We start from the raw sequence: 16,992 nt of genomic DNA, 5'->3' as shown, positions 1-16,992 counted from the left end.
AAAGAGGATGCCTCCAGGCAACAACAGCCATAGAATCATAGAATCAAAGAGTTGGAAGAGACCTCATGGGCCATCCAGTCCAACCCCATTCTGCCAAAAAGCAGGAATATTGCATTCAACTCACCCGTGCCAGGCTACTTCTCTGCAGATACCCTCACTAATTGACTACTCAATGCTATTCAAGCTGGCTAATTGCAACATTCACACTTGCTTCAAACCAATGAGCACTTTTTCTCCCACCCTGGACATTATTCCACGGGGATATACACACTCCGCTTGCTTCACTGCCAACAGAAGATGCCAGTCATAGATGCAGGCAAAACGTCAGGAGAGAATGCTACTAGAACATAGCCATACAGCCCAAAAAACGCACCGCAACCCAGCGATTCCAGCCATGTTAGCCTTCGACAAAACATGCTTTGGGAATGCTCTAAAATAGACATGGGAAAGCTTTGGCTTTCTGGGTGTTTTGGACTTCGACTCCCACAATTCCCAGCAGCCGGTAAGAGGGCCAAAGTTGGCCCATGCCTGCTCCAAAGCAATCCCATGACAAGGTTCTTGTGGGTTTTTTTCGGGCTATAGGGCCATGTTCTAGAGGCATTTCTCCTGACGTTTCGCCTGCATCTATGGCAAGCATCCTCAGAGGTTGGAATTAGGAAAAATGGGTTTATATATCTGTGGAATGGCTGGGGTGGGGCAAAGAGCTCTTCTCTGCTGGAGCTAGGTGTGAATGTTACAACTGACCACCTTCATTAGCATTTGAAGGCCTGGCTGAGCCTGGGAAAATCTTTTGTTGAGATTACAACAGCAAAACAGCAGAGAGGAAACAACCAGGCACATCTTAACACCTCTCAACAAAAGATTTTCTCAGGCTCAGGCAGGCCTTCAAATGCTAATGAAGGTGGTCAGCTGAAACATTCACACCTAGCTCCAGCAGAGAAGAGCTCTTTGCCCCACCCTGGTCATTCCACAGATATATAAACCCATTGTCCTAATTCCAACAGACCTCACTACCTCTGAGGATGCTTGCCATAGATGCAGGCGAAACGTCAGGAGAGAATGCCTCTAGAACATGGCCCTATAGCCCGAAAAAACCCACAAGAACCTAGTGATTCCAGCCATGAAAGCCTTCGACAATACAATCCCATGACAACTTCAGTCACTTTCAGAGCTTCGAAGGACGAGGCGACAAAGGTGAGGAAAAGGAGGAACGCCAAAGGAATGCCCCCTTTCATCCTTCCTTTCCTTTCCGCAGGATGCCCCCCGGTACCACGAACTGCCCACGCTGGAGGAGCGGGAGGCGGTCAGCGAAGCCGGGCCCGGCTTGGAGGACGACGACTATTTGGACCAGATCAACCCCATTTACGATGGGCTCTCCTTCCCAGCCATGGAGGACGAGACCGCCTTGACCCCGCTGCCCACCGACAAGGCCTTTGTGATGTCCAGGGCCATGTACGTCTGAGGCCGGAGAAGGATGCCGTCGTCGTCCTTTACCCACTCTTGACCACGCAACGTGCCCCTTGGTCAGACGTCCAGTTCTCTTGCAGGTGCCTTACGATGCCCAGGGACATCCTTCTGACTCCATTCTTCTGCTTTATTCCATCCATCCAAAATCGAGTGATTTTTTTCCCTCTTCTTCTTCCAACTAACTTCTCCAAACGGTGCCAAATGGACACTCGGTTCAGCTGTGGCTTCTGTCTCCAAAACGGATCCACTTGGCAACCAAGTCCTGCTTTTGGACCCCACTTTCTAGGGGTCATAGCACCTCCAACACACTCCAAACAAAAGTTAAGGAGACCCATTTGGCAATCAGGTCCTGTTTTTGGAGATTTCCTTCTGGTGGTCATGGCAGATGTGGCTACTGTTTCCAAAACACACACCAATTCTGGTGGCCATGGCAGAAGAGAACAAGTGATTTTGTGTGCATCCTACTACATCTTCCAGAGGATGCCAAATGAGGTTAGGTGCCTTCCTGGACTTTCCTTTCAGCTGTGGCTTTCGTCTCCAAAACGGATCCACTTGGCAACCAAGTCCTGCTTTTGGACTTCACTTTCTAGAGGTCACGGCATCTCCAACACACTCCAAACAAAGGTTGAGGAGACCCATTTGGCAATCAGGTGGCCATGGCAGAAAAGAACGAGTGATTTTGTTTGCATCCTACTACATCTTCCAGAGGATGCCAAATGAAGTTAGGTGCCTTCTTGGACTTTCCTTTCAGCTCCAAAACAGATCCACTTGGCAATCAAGTCCTGCTTTTGGACTTCACTTTCTAGAGGTCATGGCATCTCCAACACACTCCAAACAAAGGTTAAGACCAGGTGGCCATGGCAGAAAAGAACAAGTGATTTTGTTTGCATCCTACTACATCTTCCAGAGGATGCCAAATAAGCTTAGGTGCCTTCTTGGACTTTCCTTTCAACTGTGGCTCCTGTCTCCAAAACGGATCCACTTGGCAATCCAAGACCTGCTTTTGGACTTCACTTTCCAGGGGTCATGACAGATGTGGCTACTATTTCCAGAACACACACCAGATCTACTTGGCAAATATGTATTTTCTTTCTGGTGGCCATATCAGAAAAGAACGAGTGATTTTGTATGCATCCTACTACATCTTCCAGAGGATGCCAAATGAGGTTAGGTGCCTTCCTGGACTTTCCTTTCAGCTGTGGCTTTCGTCTCCAAAACGGATCCACTTGGCAACCAAGTCCTGCTTTTGGACTTCACTTTCTAGGGGTCATGGCATCTCCAACACACTCAAAACATCTTCCAGAGGATGCCAAATGAGTTTAGGTGCCTTCTTGGACTTTCCTTTCAGCTCCAAAACGGATCCACTTGGCAACCAAGTCCTGCTTTTGGACTTCACTTTCTAGGGGTGATGGCATCTCCAAAACACTCCAAACAAAAGGTTAAGGGGAACCATTTGGCAATCAGGTGCTACTTTTGGAGATTTCCTTCTCATGGTCATGACAGATGTGGCTACTGTTTCCAAAACAAACACCAGTTCATGTAGATCTACTTTTCTTTCTGGTGGCCGTGGCAGAAAAGAACGAGTGATTTTGTTTGCATCCTACTATATCTTCCAGAGGATGCCAAATGAGTTTAGGTGCCTTCTTGGACTTTCCTTTCAGCTCCAAAACGGATCCACTTGGCAACCAAGTCCTGCTTTTGGACTTCACTTTCCAAGGGAAATGCCATCTCCATCACACTCCAATCAAAAATTAAGAAGACCCATTTGGCAATCAGATCCTACCTTTGGAGATTTCTTTCTGGTGGCCATGCCAGAAAAGAACGAGTGATTTTGTTTGCATCCTATTACATCTTCCAGAGGATGCCAAATGAGATTAGGTGTCTTCCTGGACTTTCCTTTCAGCGGTGGCTTTCGTCTCTAAAACGGATCCACTTGGCAACCAAGTCCTTCTTTTGGACTTGACTTTCTAGGAGTCATGCCATCTCCAACGCACTCCAAACAAAGGTTAAGAAGACCCATTTGGCAATCATGTCCTGCTTTTGGAGATTTCCTTCTCATGGTCATGGCAGGTGTGACTACTGTTTCCAAAACACACACCAATTCATGTAGATCTACTTTTCTTTCTGGTGGCCATGGCAGAAAAGAACGAGTGATTTTGTGTGCATCCTACTACATCTTCCAGAGGATGCCAAATGAGATTAGGTGCCTTCCTGGATTTTCCTTTCAGCTGTGGCTTCTGTCTCCAAAACGGATCCACTTGGCAACCAAGTCCTGCTTTTGGACTTCACTTTCTAGGGGTCATGGCATCTCCAACATACTCCAAACATCTTCCAGAGGATGTCAGATAAGCTTAGGTGCTTTTTGGACTTTCCTTTCAGCTCCAAAACAGATCCACTTGGCAACCAAGTTCTGCTTTTGGACTTCACTTTTTAGGGGTCATGGCATCTCCAACACACTCTAAACAAAGGTTACGAAGACCCATTTGGCAATCAGGTCCCACTTTTGGAGATTTCTTTCTGGTAGTCATGGCAGATGTGGCTACTGTTTCCAAAACAAACACCAATTCATGTAGATCTACTTTTCTTTCTGGTGGCCATGGCAGATGAGAACGAGCGATTTTGTTTGCACCCTACTACATCTTCCAGAGGATGCCAAATGAGTTTAGGTGCCTTCTTGGACTTTCCTTTCAGCTCCAAAATGGATCCACTTGGCAACCAAATCCTGCTTTTGGACTTCACTTTCCAGGGGTCATGCCATTTCCAACACACTCCAAAGAATAGTTAAGAAAACCCATTTGGCAACCAGGTCCTGCTTTTGGAGATTTATTTCTGGTGGTCATGACAGATGTGGCTACTGTTTGCAAAACACACACCAATTCATGTAGATCTACTTTTCCTTCTCGTTGCCATGGCAAAAAAGAACGAGTGATTTTGTTTGCATCCTACTACATCTTCCCGAGGAATCCTAGAGTTGGAAGAGACCTCATGGGCCATCCAGTCCAACCCCATTCTGCCAAGAAGCAGGAATATTGCATTCCAAGCACCCCTGACAGATGGCCATCCAGCCTCTGTTGAAAAGCTTCCAAAGAAGGAGCCTCCACCACACTCCGGGGCAGAGCGTTCCTCTGCTGAATGGCTCTCACAGTCAGGAAGTTCTTCCTCATGTTTGGATGCCAAATAAGCTTAGGTGCCTTCTTGGACTTTCCTTTCAGCTGTGGCTTCCATCTCCAAAACGGACCCCCTTGGCAACCATGGCATCTCCAACACACTCACAAAAGTTGGCAATCAGGTCCTGAACTTTTGGATATTTCTTTCTGGAAGTCATGTCAGCGGTGGCTACTGTTTCCAAAACATACACCAAATCAAGTAGATCCACTTGGCAAATAGGTGCTTCTTTAGCCTTCCATTCTGGTGGCTAAAAAATAATGAGTTATTATTATTATTATCATTATTTTGCATTCTACTAACTCTCCCAGAGGTGCCTTCTTGGACTTTTCCTTTCCACTGTGGCTTCAAAACACAAACTCAAGGAGATGGACGCATCTGGCAACCACTTCCTGCTTTGGGAGATTTCTGATGGTGACCATCTCCAAAGCTCTCGCAAAAGTCAACTAGATCCATGTGTCAACCAGGTTCTGCTTTTTGACTTTTCTTTGTGGTAGCCGTGGCAGCTGTGGCAACACATTCCACTCCACAAGCAAAAGAACTATTTATTTTTTCTCCCAACTAACTTATCCAAAAGATGCCAAATGAGTTTAGGTGCCTTCTTAGATTTTCCTTTCAGCTGTGGCTTCCGTCTCCAAAACACAAAGTCAAGGGGACACGCTTGGCAAGCAGTTCCTGCTTCTGGAGATTTCTGATTGTTGCAGATGTGGCCACCATCTCCAAAACACACACAAAGAACTAGTCATTTTGCATGGCACTTTGCATTCATTCACCTGCAACTACCATCTCCAAAACACATCTCCAAGTAGACACACTTGGCAACCAGGTCCTGCTTTTAAACTTCTCTTTCTGTTGGCTCCTGTCTCCAACATGCACATGAAACACTCGTGATTGTTCCCCCCCCCCCCTTCATACTGATTTCTCCAAAGGATGCCAAATGCACTTCGGTGCCTTCTCATGGTGACCATCCCCATGGTCATGGTGACCATCCCCATCAAACACACCAAGTCAAAGAAGATCCATTTGTCAATGAAGTTCTGCTCTTGGAGATTTCCATTTTGGTGGTCATGGCAGCGGTGGCTGCTGTTTCCAAAACACTCGCAAAAGTCAAGCAGACCTGCGTGGCAAAAAAAGGTCCTTCTTTCGGACGTCTCTTCCCGGTGGCCGTGACAGCTGTGAATCCCGTCTCCAACATGCACCTGAAACACTTGTGATTTTTTTCATCCTACTGACTTCTCCAAAGGATGCCAATTGAGTTTCGGTGCCATCTTGGACTTTTCGATCTGGGAAGGTTCATGAAAAGTATGGTGACTGTCTCCAAAACACACACACACACACACACACACACACACACACACACACACACACACGGTAGATCCATTTTGCAATCAGGTCCTGCCTTTCTAGTGGTCTTCCTTCCTCCCTTCTTCTTTCCTCTCTTCATTCTTCCTCCCTTCTACCTCCCTCCCTCATTTGTTCCTTCTTCTTTTCCCCCTTCTTCTTCCCTCCTTCCTTCCTCCTTTCTCCCTCCCTTCTTCTTTCCTCCCTCCTTTCTTCCTCACTTGTTCAATCCTTCATTCCTTCTTCCTCACTCCCTTCTTCCTCCCTCCTTCCTCCCTTCTCCCTCCCTCCCTTCTTTCCTCCCTCCCTTCCTTCTCTCCTTCCTCCCCATCCTTCTTTCCTCCCTCCCTCCTTCCTTCCTTCTTCAATTCTTCCTTTCTGAATTCTTCCTCCTTCCTTTTTTCCTCCATCTTTCCTTTCTTCCTCTCTTCTTCCCTCTTCCTTCCTCCTTTCTTCCTCCCTCCCTCCCTCCTTCTGTCCTCTCTTCTTCCTCCCTCTCTCCTTCCTTCCTCAATTCTTCCTTTTTCCTCCCTCCTTTCCTTCCTCTCTTCTTCCTTCTCCCCTCCTCCTTTCTTCTTTCCACTCTCTTCCCTCCAAAACAGACCTAATTGGCAACCAACTGCCTTTGGACTTTTCTTCCTTGCAGTCATGGCAGCTGGGTCTACCATTTCCAACCCACACACACACCCACACACACACACACATAGACACACACAAAATCAAGTCAGCCAGGTCCTCCTTTTGGAGATGTTCTTCCTGATGGTGAGGGCAGCTTTGTCTACCATTTCCAACACACACACACGCAAACACAGTCAAGTCAACCAGGTCCTGCTTCTGGAGATGTTCTTCCTGATGGTGAGGGCAGCTGGGTCTACCATTTCCAACACACACACGCAAACACACACAAAGTCAAGTCAACCATGTCCTCCTTTTGGAGATGTTCTTCCTGATGGTTAGGGCAGCTGGGTCTACCATTTCCAACACACACACACACACACACACACACAAGCACACACAAAGTCAAGTCAACCATGTCCTCCTTTTGGAGATGTTCTTCCTGATGGTTAGGGCAGCTGGGTCTACCATTTCCAACACACACACACACACAAGCACACACAAAGTCAAGTCAACCATGTCCTCCTTTTGGAGATGTTCTTCCTGATGGTTAGGGCAGCTGGGTCTACCATTTCCAACACAAACACAAAGTCAAGTCAACCAGGTCCTGCTTCTGGAGATGTTCTTCCTGATGGTGAGGGCAGCTGGATCTACCATTTCCAAACACACACACACACAAAGTCAAGTCAATCAGGTCCTGCTTTTGAAGATGTTCTTCCTGATGGTGAGGGCAGCTGGGTCTACCATTTCCAGCACACACACACACAAAGTCAAGTCGACCAGGTCCTGCTTCTGGAGATGTTCTTCCTGATGGTGAGGGCAGCTGGGTCTACCATTTCCAACACAAACACAAAGTCAAGTCAATCAGGTCCTGCTTTTGGAGATGTTCTTCCTGATGGTGAGGGCAGCTGGGTCTACCATTTCCAACACACACACACACAAAGTCAAGTCGACCAGGTCCTGCTTCTGGAGATGTTCTTCCTGATGGTGAGGGCAGCTGGGTCTACCGTTTCCAACACACACACACACACACACACACACACACACACACACACACACACAAAAGAACTGGTGATTTCACATCCTACTAACTTCTCCAGAGGATACCAAATGAGCTTTGGTGCCTTCTTGGACTTCCAGCTGGGGCTCCTGTCTCCAAATTCACTCAAATCAAGTCGACCTCCTTGGCAACCAAGGTCCTGCTCTTGGACTTCTTTTTCGTGGGGTTTATAGGGGCAGGACCCCCACGAAAGTGGAAAATCAATCCATCAAAACACATTCTCTTGTTTTAAAGACCTCTCTGGGAATCTCTAGGTCAGGCATGGGCAACCTTTGGCCCTCCAGGTGTTTTGGAATTCAACTCCCACAATTCCTAACATGTACAGTTTGGCACCTCTGGCATGGATGGGTCAACACAACAGGATCTTGGGAGTTGTAGTTTTGCAAGGTCCTTTGCCTTCTCTGGGCGCATCTATGGGAATGATGTGCAGTGTTGGCATGGATGGGTCAGTGCAACGGGATATTGGGAGTTGTAGTTTTGCAAAGTCCTTTTCCTTCCCTGGGTGCAACTATATTGGGGAATGATGCGCATTTTGGATACCGCTGGCATGGATGGTTCAGTGTAACGGGATCTTGGGAGTTATAGTTTTGCAAGGTCCTTTGCCTTCTCTGGCTGCATCAATGGGAATGATGTGCAGTGTTGTCATGGAAGGTTCAGTGTAACGGGATCTTGGGAGTTGTAGTTTTGCAAGGTCCTTTGCCTTTTCTAGGTGCATCTATGGGCAATATGTGCAGTGTTGGCATGAATGGGTTAGTGCAACGGGATATTGGGAGTTGTAATTTTGCAAGGTCTTTTGCCTTCCCTGGGTGCAACTATATTGGAGTGTGATGTGCATTTTGGATACTGCTGGCATAGAATCATAGAATCCTAGAATCCTTGAGTTGGAAGAGACCTCCTGGGCCATCGTCCAGTCCAACCCCATTCTGCCAAGAAGCAGGAATATTGCATTCAAATCACCCCTGACAGATGGCCATCTAGCCTCTGTTTAAAAGACTCCAAAGAAGGAGCCTCCACCACACTCCGGGGCAGAGAGTTCCACTGCTGAACGGCTCTCACAGTCAGGAAGTTCTTCCTCGTGTTCAGATGGAATCCTCTCTCTTGTAGTTTGAGATTGAGATGGGTCGGTGCAACATGATCTTGGGAGTTGTAGTTTTGCAAGGTCCTTTACCTTCTCTGGCTGCATCAATGGGAATGATGTGCAGTGTTGTCATGGATGGGTCAGTGCAAAGGGATATTGGATGTTGTAGTTTTGCAAGGTCCTTTACCTTCTCTAGGTGTATCTATATTGGAGAATGATGTGCATTTTGGATACCACTGGCATGGATGGGTCAGTGCAAAGTGATCTTGGGAGTTCTAGTTTTGCAAGGTCCTTCTCTTTCTCTGGGTGCATCGATTATGCAGAACGATACATGCAATTAATTTGTCACCTCTTGAACTGGCTCTATCCTACCGGATTCTGGGATTTGTAATTTTGCAAGGTCTTAACTGCCTCTATCCTACCAGATTCTGGGATTTGTAATTTTGCAAGGTCTTTTAGCCATTCCTGGGTGAACCTGCACTGTAGGATTCATGCTGGCTGTTCGGAATTGTGGGAGTTGAAGTCCAAAACATCTCGATGGCCAAAATTTGCCAATGCGTGATGTAGATTCTCCGGTGCAATCCCATGGTCAACTTTGCACCGTAGAGCCTACCATCTAGGGATTTCTAGTTCCTCCAATGCATTTCACACTCCAGAAAGGAGACGCAAAGGGAAAGCATGGGGCTCTTTCCCGACCTGTGTTGTCTTGGGGATGATGGGAATCGCACTCCCTCCTCCTTCCAGCCCTTGTCCAGACTCCGGTTTAGTACTTGAAATGTTGAAACTACAACTCAAAAGAGTCCAGGCGATTCCTGGCCCGAAAATGTGAATGGTTTGGGGTTGGGTTTGTGTATTATTTTTTTGAATGGGTTCAAGGTGGGGACGAAAGAAAGCCATTGGTTCCTAATGGGAACCCCGAAATTTGTAGCATTGCATCAAAAAGCCCCCCCAAAATAGTTCAGATTGTGGATTTCTTCCATATGTTGTGTTTATGCAACAGACTCCCATTTATGCAGCAGACTCTCAGTTCATGCAATAGACTCTCAAGCAACCGGCATAAGACCCCCCCCCCCTCCAAAAAAGAAAAATACTTCAAATAAGAATCACAATAATAATAATCTGGCATCTACTAATCCCAATTAATTCTGGTTAACTCAAAGAATACTGTGTTGTTGTTGTTGTTGTTGTTGTTGTTTTTACAGTATTTACCATGCACCATGAGTACTGCTTGACTCAAAGGCAATAATAATAATAATAATAATAATAATAATAATCTGGCATCTTATCAATTCCCATGAATGCTGGTTGCCATCCTGTGGGAGGCTTCTCTCATGTCCCTGCATGGGAAGCTGGAGCTGACAGGCGAGAGCTCACCCTGCTCCCCAGATTTGACCCACCGACCCTGCTCCCCAGATTCAAACCACCGATCGGTCAGCAGTTCCTGTCGGCACAAGGATTTAACCCATTGTGCCAACGGCGGCTTCGTCTTTTATTATTGATCCAATTAGGAAATGACATTGATAACCCAGGAATGTGTTGCATAGGGTAATCATATATATATATATATATATATATAGCACTTACCAATCCACATATATTCCAATTATAATTAAAATAATTATAATAAGCATTATTATTATGCTTATTATAATTATTTTAAATTATATATATATATATATATATATATATATAATGTAATTATGTAATTATAATTTATAATAATTATTATAATTATATTTGCTAATTAATGGAGTCGGTCTCTTCCAACTCTAGTATTCCATTATTCTTCCAACTCTATTATTCTATTATTATTATTAATTAATTATATTAATTATATTAATTATAATTAAAATAATTATAATAAGCATTATTATTATTATGCTTATTATAATTATTTTAAATTATAATTTATATAATTATTATTCTCATTATTATGTAATTATAATTTATAATCATCATAATAATTAATGGAGTTGGTCTCTTCCAACTCTAGAATTCTATTATTCTTCTATAATAATAATAATAATAATAATAATAAATTATATAAACTATATAATTACATAAAATTAATTAAAATAATTATCATAAGCATTATTATTATTATGCTTATAATTATTTTTAAATATAATTTATATAACTTATTTATTATTATTATTATTATATTATATCAAATGTCTGGTTGCTGATGACACGATAAATAAATAAATAAATAGAAATTATTATATTATTATATTATTATGTCATTTTTATTTATAATAATAATAATACTATTTGCTAATTAATGGAGTTGGTCTCTTCCAACTCTAGTATTCCATTATTCTTCCAACTCTATCATTCTATTAATAATAATAATAATAATAATAATAATAATATATTAATTATATAATTATATAAATTCTAATTAAAATAATTATAAGTAGCATTATTATTATAATTTATATAATTCTTTATTATATAATTATGTAATTATTAATTATTATTATTATTATTATTATTATTATTATTATTGTAATGGAGTTGGTCTCTTCCAACTCTAGTATTCCATTATTCTTCCAACTATTATTATTATTATTATTATTATAAATTATATTAATTATTATATTTGCTAATTAATGGAGTCGGTCTCTTCCGACTCTAGTATTCCATTATTCTTCCAACTCTATAATAATAATAATAATAATAATAATAATAATATAATTTATAATAATAATATTAATAATAAATATTATTATTATATTTGCTAATTAATGGAGTCGGACTCTTCCAACTCTAGTATACCATAATTCTTCCAATTCTATTATTCTATTATTATTATTAATAATAATATAATATAATAATAATAATAATATTTTCTAATGAATGGAGTTGGTCCCTTCCAACTCTACTATCCCATTATTCTTCCAACTCTATTATTTTATTATTATTATTATTATTATTATATAAATTCTAATTAAAATAATTATAATAAGCAATATTATTATTTTTATTATTTTTATTATTAATCAGGGATCTACCAATTCCTATGCTAGTGAACTGAGAATCTGCAATATTCCTATCGCTCGCCCTTTGCATCCCATTCTATTATTATTATTATTATTATTATTATTAATCAGGGATCTACCAATTCCTATGCCAGTGAACTGAGAATCTGCCATATTCCCATCACTCGCCCTTTGCATCCCATTTTAAGTTGTTGCAATGTTAGAAATTGGCAGGAAAATGTCATTTTTTGGGAGGCAGGTTTCCTATTGGTTTTCCGCAATGCCTTCTTTCCCCATTTTCCCCAGTTTTTATATTTTTTGTAATACTTTCGTTAAACTAAACGAATCGACGTAGCCGTCCCAACGTATGGTACAGACCGACCCCTCCGCTGCTATTTCTGCTTTACCTCCGGACACGGGTTCGGATCCACACGGTGGTTCTCAATTCAGATGAAGGTAACGATGATGGAGATGATGATGATGATGATGATGATGATGATGATGATGTTATAGTTGTTCCGCTTCCGAACCTTAGGATCCGGACAAGAAAACGATTGATTGTGATGCACATAAGCATTCAGTGCCTTCCCCCCAAAATCCGACCCCCCAAAACGTCCCTTTTTGACACTACTGAATGCTCCCATTTCAAGGAGGGGATTTCTTTGTTTGTTTGTTTGTTTTTAAAATAAATAACTTTGTAATGATGCTATTATTTCTTTACAAAATAAATTGCATTTTTTTCCAAACTCTACTGGGAAGGTTTTTTTTTTTTTGTTTCTCCTATTTGTGCTTCTTCAAATTCCGCAGCACTGCTGGTCACAGCTGACCTCCAGCTGGAGAGCTCAAGAGCCAGGGCTTCCCAGTCCTCTCTCAGTATCTATGCCACAGTTTTTCAGGTTGGCTTTGGGTCCATCTTTCAATCTCTTTTCCTGTCTTCCAAAAGGGCAGATGTCTTCACTGTGTCTGGTTGTGATCCCCAGGTTGTGCCAATCAGCTTTCGTATGATATTGTTTCTAGCGCCCACTTTTTGCTTGATGTTCAGGCAGTGCTTCTTGTAGGTCAGAGCACGGTCCAGAGTGACTCCCAGGGATTTGGGTGTGCTGCAATGCTCCCGTGGGATTCCTTCCCAGGTAATAATCCTCAGAGCTCGGGATGCTTGTCTGTTCTTGAGATGAAAGGCACATGTCTGTGTTTTGGATGGATTAGGGATCAGCTGGTTTTCCCTGTAATAGGCAGTAAGGGCACCTAGAGCTTCGGAGAGCTTCTGTTCAACCATCTCAAAGCTCCCTGCTTGAGCGGTAATGGCACGATCATCAGCATAGATGAAGCTCTCTGTCCCTTCTGGCAGTGGCTGGTCATTTGTGTAGATGTTGAACATGGATGGAGCAAGCACGCTCCCCTGAGGCAGGCCGTTCTTCTGTTTCCGCCATCTGCTTCTCTGGCCCTGGAACTCAACAAAAAAGCTCCTGTTTTGTAGCAGGTTTCCTATGAGGCGGGTGCTGGAGGAAAGTGCTGAGCGTGCCTTGGACGGCGAGAAGATCCAACCAGTCCATCCTTCAGGAAAGAAAGCCCGGCTGCTCACTGGAGGGAAGGAGAATAGAGGGAAAGTGGAAGTCCTTTGGCCACATCATGAGGAGACAGGAAAGCCTAGAGAAGGGAATGATGCTGGGGAAAGTGGAAGGCAAAAGGAAGAGGGGCCGACCAAGGGCAAGATGGATGGATGGCATCCTTGAAGTGACTGGACTGACCTTGAAGGAGCTGGGGGTGGTGACGGCCGACAGGGAGCTCTGGCGTGGGCTGGTCCAGGAGGTCACGAAGAGTCGGAGACGACTGAACGAATGAACAACAACAACAATTATATCATATTAATTATTTTATTATAATTATTCGTTATTATTTGTAATTATTATAATCATATTAGATATATATTACAATATTTATATTACATATATTTTAAATGATTATATACAATTGTATGTGTTATATTGTAAAATATATTTTATTTTATTTATTAAATTTTATTATATGTTACATTAATTATGTATTATATTATAGTAATTCATTATTATTTGCAATTATTATAATTATATATATCACAATATATTATATTTATTTCAAAGTTTATCAATTATTATTTTTGGATACTTATGATTTAAATTATTATATTTATTATACATAATATGTATATTATTTTAATATATTATATTATGTATATTAAAATATTTATATTACATTTATTTTAAATTACTATATTCAATTATATGTGTTATATTTTAAAATATTTTATTTTATTATTTTTATTATATATTATATTAATTATGTACTATATTATTATAGTATTTTATTATAATTATTCATTATTATTTGCAATTATAATTATATTATATATATTGAAATATTTATATTTATTTTAAATTATATAAATTATTACTTTTGGGATACTTATTATTTGAATTATTATATTTATATGTATATTATTTTTATTTATATTTATATTAATTATTATGTTTATATTTACTATATTATTATATTTGTTTTACTTATTATTTATTTAATATATCATATTATTTTATTTTAATATATTAATTATTAGATTTATATTTATTATATTATTTGTTTTACTTATTATTTATTTAATATATTATATTATTTTTATTTTTATATATTTATTATATTATTATATTTGTTTTACTTATTATTTATTTAATATATCATATTATTTTATTTTAATATATTAATTATTAGATTTATATTTATTATATTATTTGTTTTACTTATTATTTATTTAATATATTATATTATTTTTATTTTTATATATTTATTATATTATTATATTTGTTTTACTTATTATTTATTTAATATATTATATTATTTTTATTTTTATATATCAATCATTATATTATTATATTATTATATTTGTTTTACTTTTTTATTTATTATATTATATTATTTTATATATTAATTATTAGATTTATATTTATTATATTATTATATTTCTTTTACTATTTATTTAATATATTATATTATTTTTATTTTAATATATTACTTATTATATTTATATTTATTATATTTATTATATTATTATATTTATATTTTATATTTATATTTATTATATTATATTATTATTATATTTCTTTTACTTATTAATTTTTAATACATTATATTATTTTTATATATTATTTATTATATTTATATTTATTATATTTATATTTATTATCTTATTATATTTGTTTTACTTATTATTGATTTAATACATTATATTATTTTTATATATTAATTATTATATTTATATTTATTATATTATTATATTTGTTATACTTATTATTTCTTTAATATATTATATTATATTATTTTTATATATTAATTACTTTTATATTTATTATATTTATTATATTATTATATTTGTTTTACTATTTATTTATTTAATATATTATATTTTTTTATTTTAATATATTATTATATTTATATTTATTACCTTTATATGTATTATATTTATTATATTTGTTTTACTATTTATTTATTTAATATATTATATTATTTTTTTAATTACTTCTGTAATTTATTACTTTTGGGTTACTTATTATTTGAATTATTATATTTATTATATATAATATGTATATTATTTTTATTTGTATTTATATTAATTATTATATTTTTATTTATTATTTATTATATTTTTATTTATTATATTTTTATTTATTATATTATTATATTTGTTTTACTTATTATTTCTTTAATATATTATATTATTTTTATTTATATTCATTATATTATTATATTTGTTTTACTATTTATTTATTATATTATTTTTATTTTTATTAATTATTCTATTTATATTTATTATATTTTTATATTTTTATATTTGTTTTACTTATTATTTATTTATTTATTACATTATTTTTATTTTAATATACTGATTATTATATTTATATTTATTATATTATTATATTTGTTTTACTTATTATTTATTTAATACATTATATTATTTTTATTTTAATGTATTAATTATCATATTTATATTTATTATATTTATATTTATTATATTATTTATTTATTTAATATCATATTATTTTAATATAGTAATTATTATATTTATATTTAATATATTAATATTTATTATATTATTATATTTCTTTTACTTGTTTAATATATTATTTTAATTTTAATATATTAATTAATATATTAATATTTATTATTTTATTATATTTAATATATTAAAATTATTTATTTAATATTTATTTAATATATTTTATTATTTTTATTTTAATATATTAATATACTAATTGTTATATTTATATTTATTATATTTTTATATTATCATATTTATTTATTTTATATATTATATTATTTTTATTTTAATATATTACTTATTATATTTGTATTTATATTTATTATATTTTATATTATTATTATATTTATTTATTATATTATATTATTTTTATATTATATATTATTATATTTATATTTATCATTTTTATTATATTTGTTTTACTATTTATTTAATATAAATATATTATTTTTATTTTAATATATTCCATTCTATATCTTGACCAGGAGCCCTTCAATTTAACATATATTAATATTCATGACATTATTCAAATTACTGTTTGTTTGCTTAGATAGCGTCGTGTTCAAATCCCTCACCCTGATTGGCTCCAGTGGTTGCCATAGCAACCGCGGGGCATCCTCCTTTCCTCTACAAAGATGGCCGACATCCTTTCCGCCATCTTGACAGCTTTTGAATTACCGCTCTAGCCTTTGAAACGTCTATGGCGGCCGCGGTGCACTCTGGGACGCCCACCTGACCTTCCTTGCGGCTGTTTCTTCGCTTCTGACCTTGCCTTTTTCGCCAATCCCGCTCTCCACCAATCAGAGACCGTTTGGAAACCCATTCCCCGCCTCTGTTTAGAAAGCATCCAATGAGAATGCGAAGAGACGCCTTTTCCCCGCCTCTGTTTAGAGAGCAACCAATGAGAACGCCAATCCCGCTCTCCACCAATCAGAGGCAGTTGGGAAACCTATTCCCCGCCTCTGTTTAGAAAGCAACCAATGAGAACGAGAAGAGATGCCCTTTGGACCAATCGTGGCATACAGGGGGTTTGGTTGGGGCCAATGACGAAGCGGAAGAGGCGGGACATCGCTGGGCCATGAGGAGCACACGGATTTTTGGAGGAGGAGCAGGGGGCGTGGTTTGATCAAGCCGTAACCCAATAGAACCGCGGGATTGAGCAGTAGGGGCGGGGCTAAGGTGGAAAACAGCCAATAGGGATGGAGAGGAGGCGGGG

At 37.7% G+C, this 16,992-nt stretch overlaps 1 protein-coding gene across 2 annotated transcripts in view; it reads left to right on the top strand.

Moving 5' to 3' along the window:
* Positions 1-7,876, top strand: part of LOC137095010 (nectin-2-like) — a 152,287-nt gene extending 144,411 nt beyond the window's left edge. Inside the window, exons 9-10 of one of the 2 annotated variants that reach the window (XR_010908755.1) lie at positions 1,256-4,133; positions 4,946-7,876. Coding sequence is in view for 1 of the 2 variants with exons in the window: in XM_067461152.1 (XP_067317253.1) it covers positions 1,256-1,462 (207 nt within the window). In the remaining variant the exon portion in view is untranslated. Of the gene's footprint in view, positions 1-1,255 lie in introns of both variants that reach the window. The other variant, XM_067461152.1, reaches the window with a different exon arrangement.
* The last annotated feature ends 9,116 nt before the right edge of the window (positions 7,877-16,992 follow it).

Source organism: Anolis sagrei, chromosome X (genome assembly GCF_037176765.1).
Source record: "Anolis sagrei isolate rAnoSag1 chromosome X, rAnoSag1.mat, whole genome shotgun sequence".
NCBI lineage: Eukaryota > Metazoa > Chordata > Lepidosauria > Squamata > Dactyloidae > Anolis > Anolis sagrei.
This window is presented reverse-complemented; position numbering and strand designations above follow the sequence as displayed.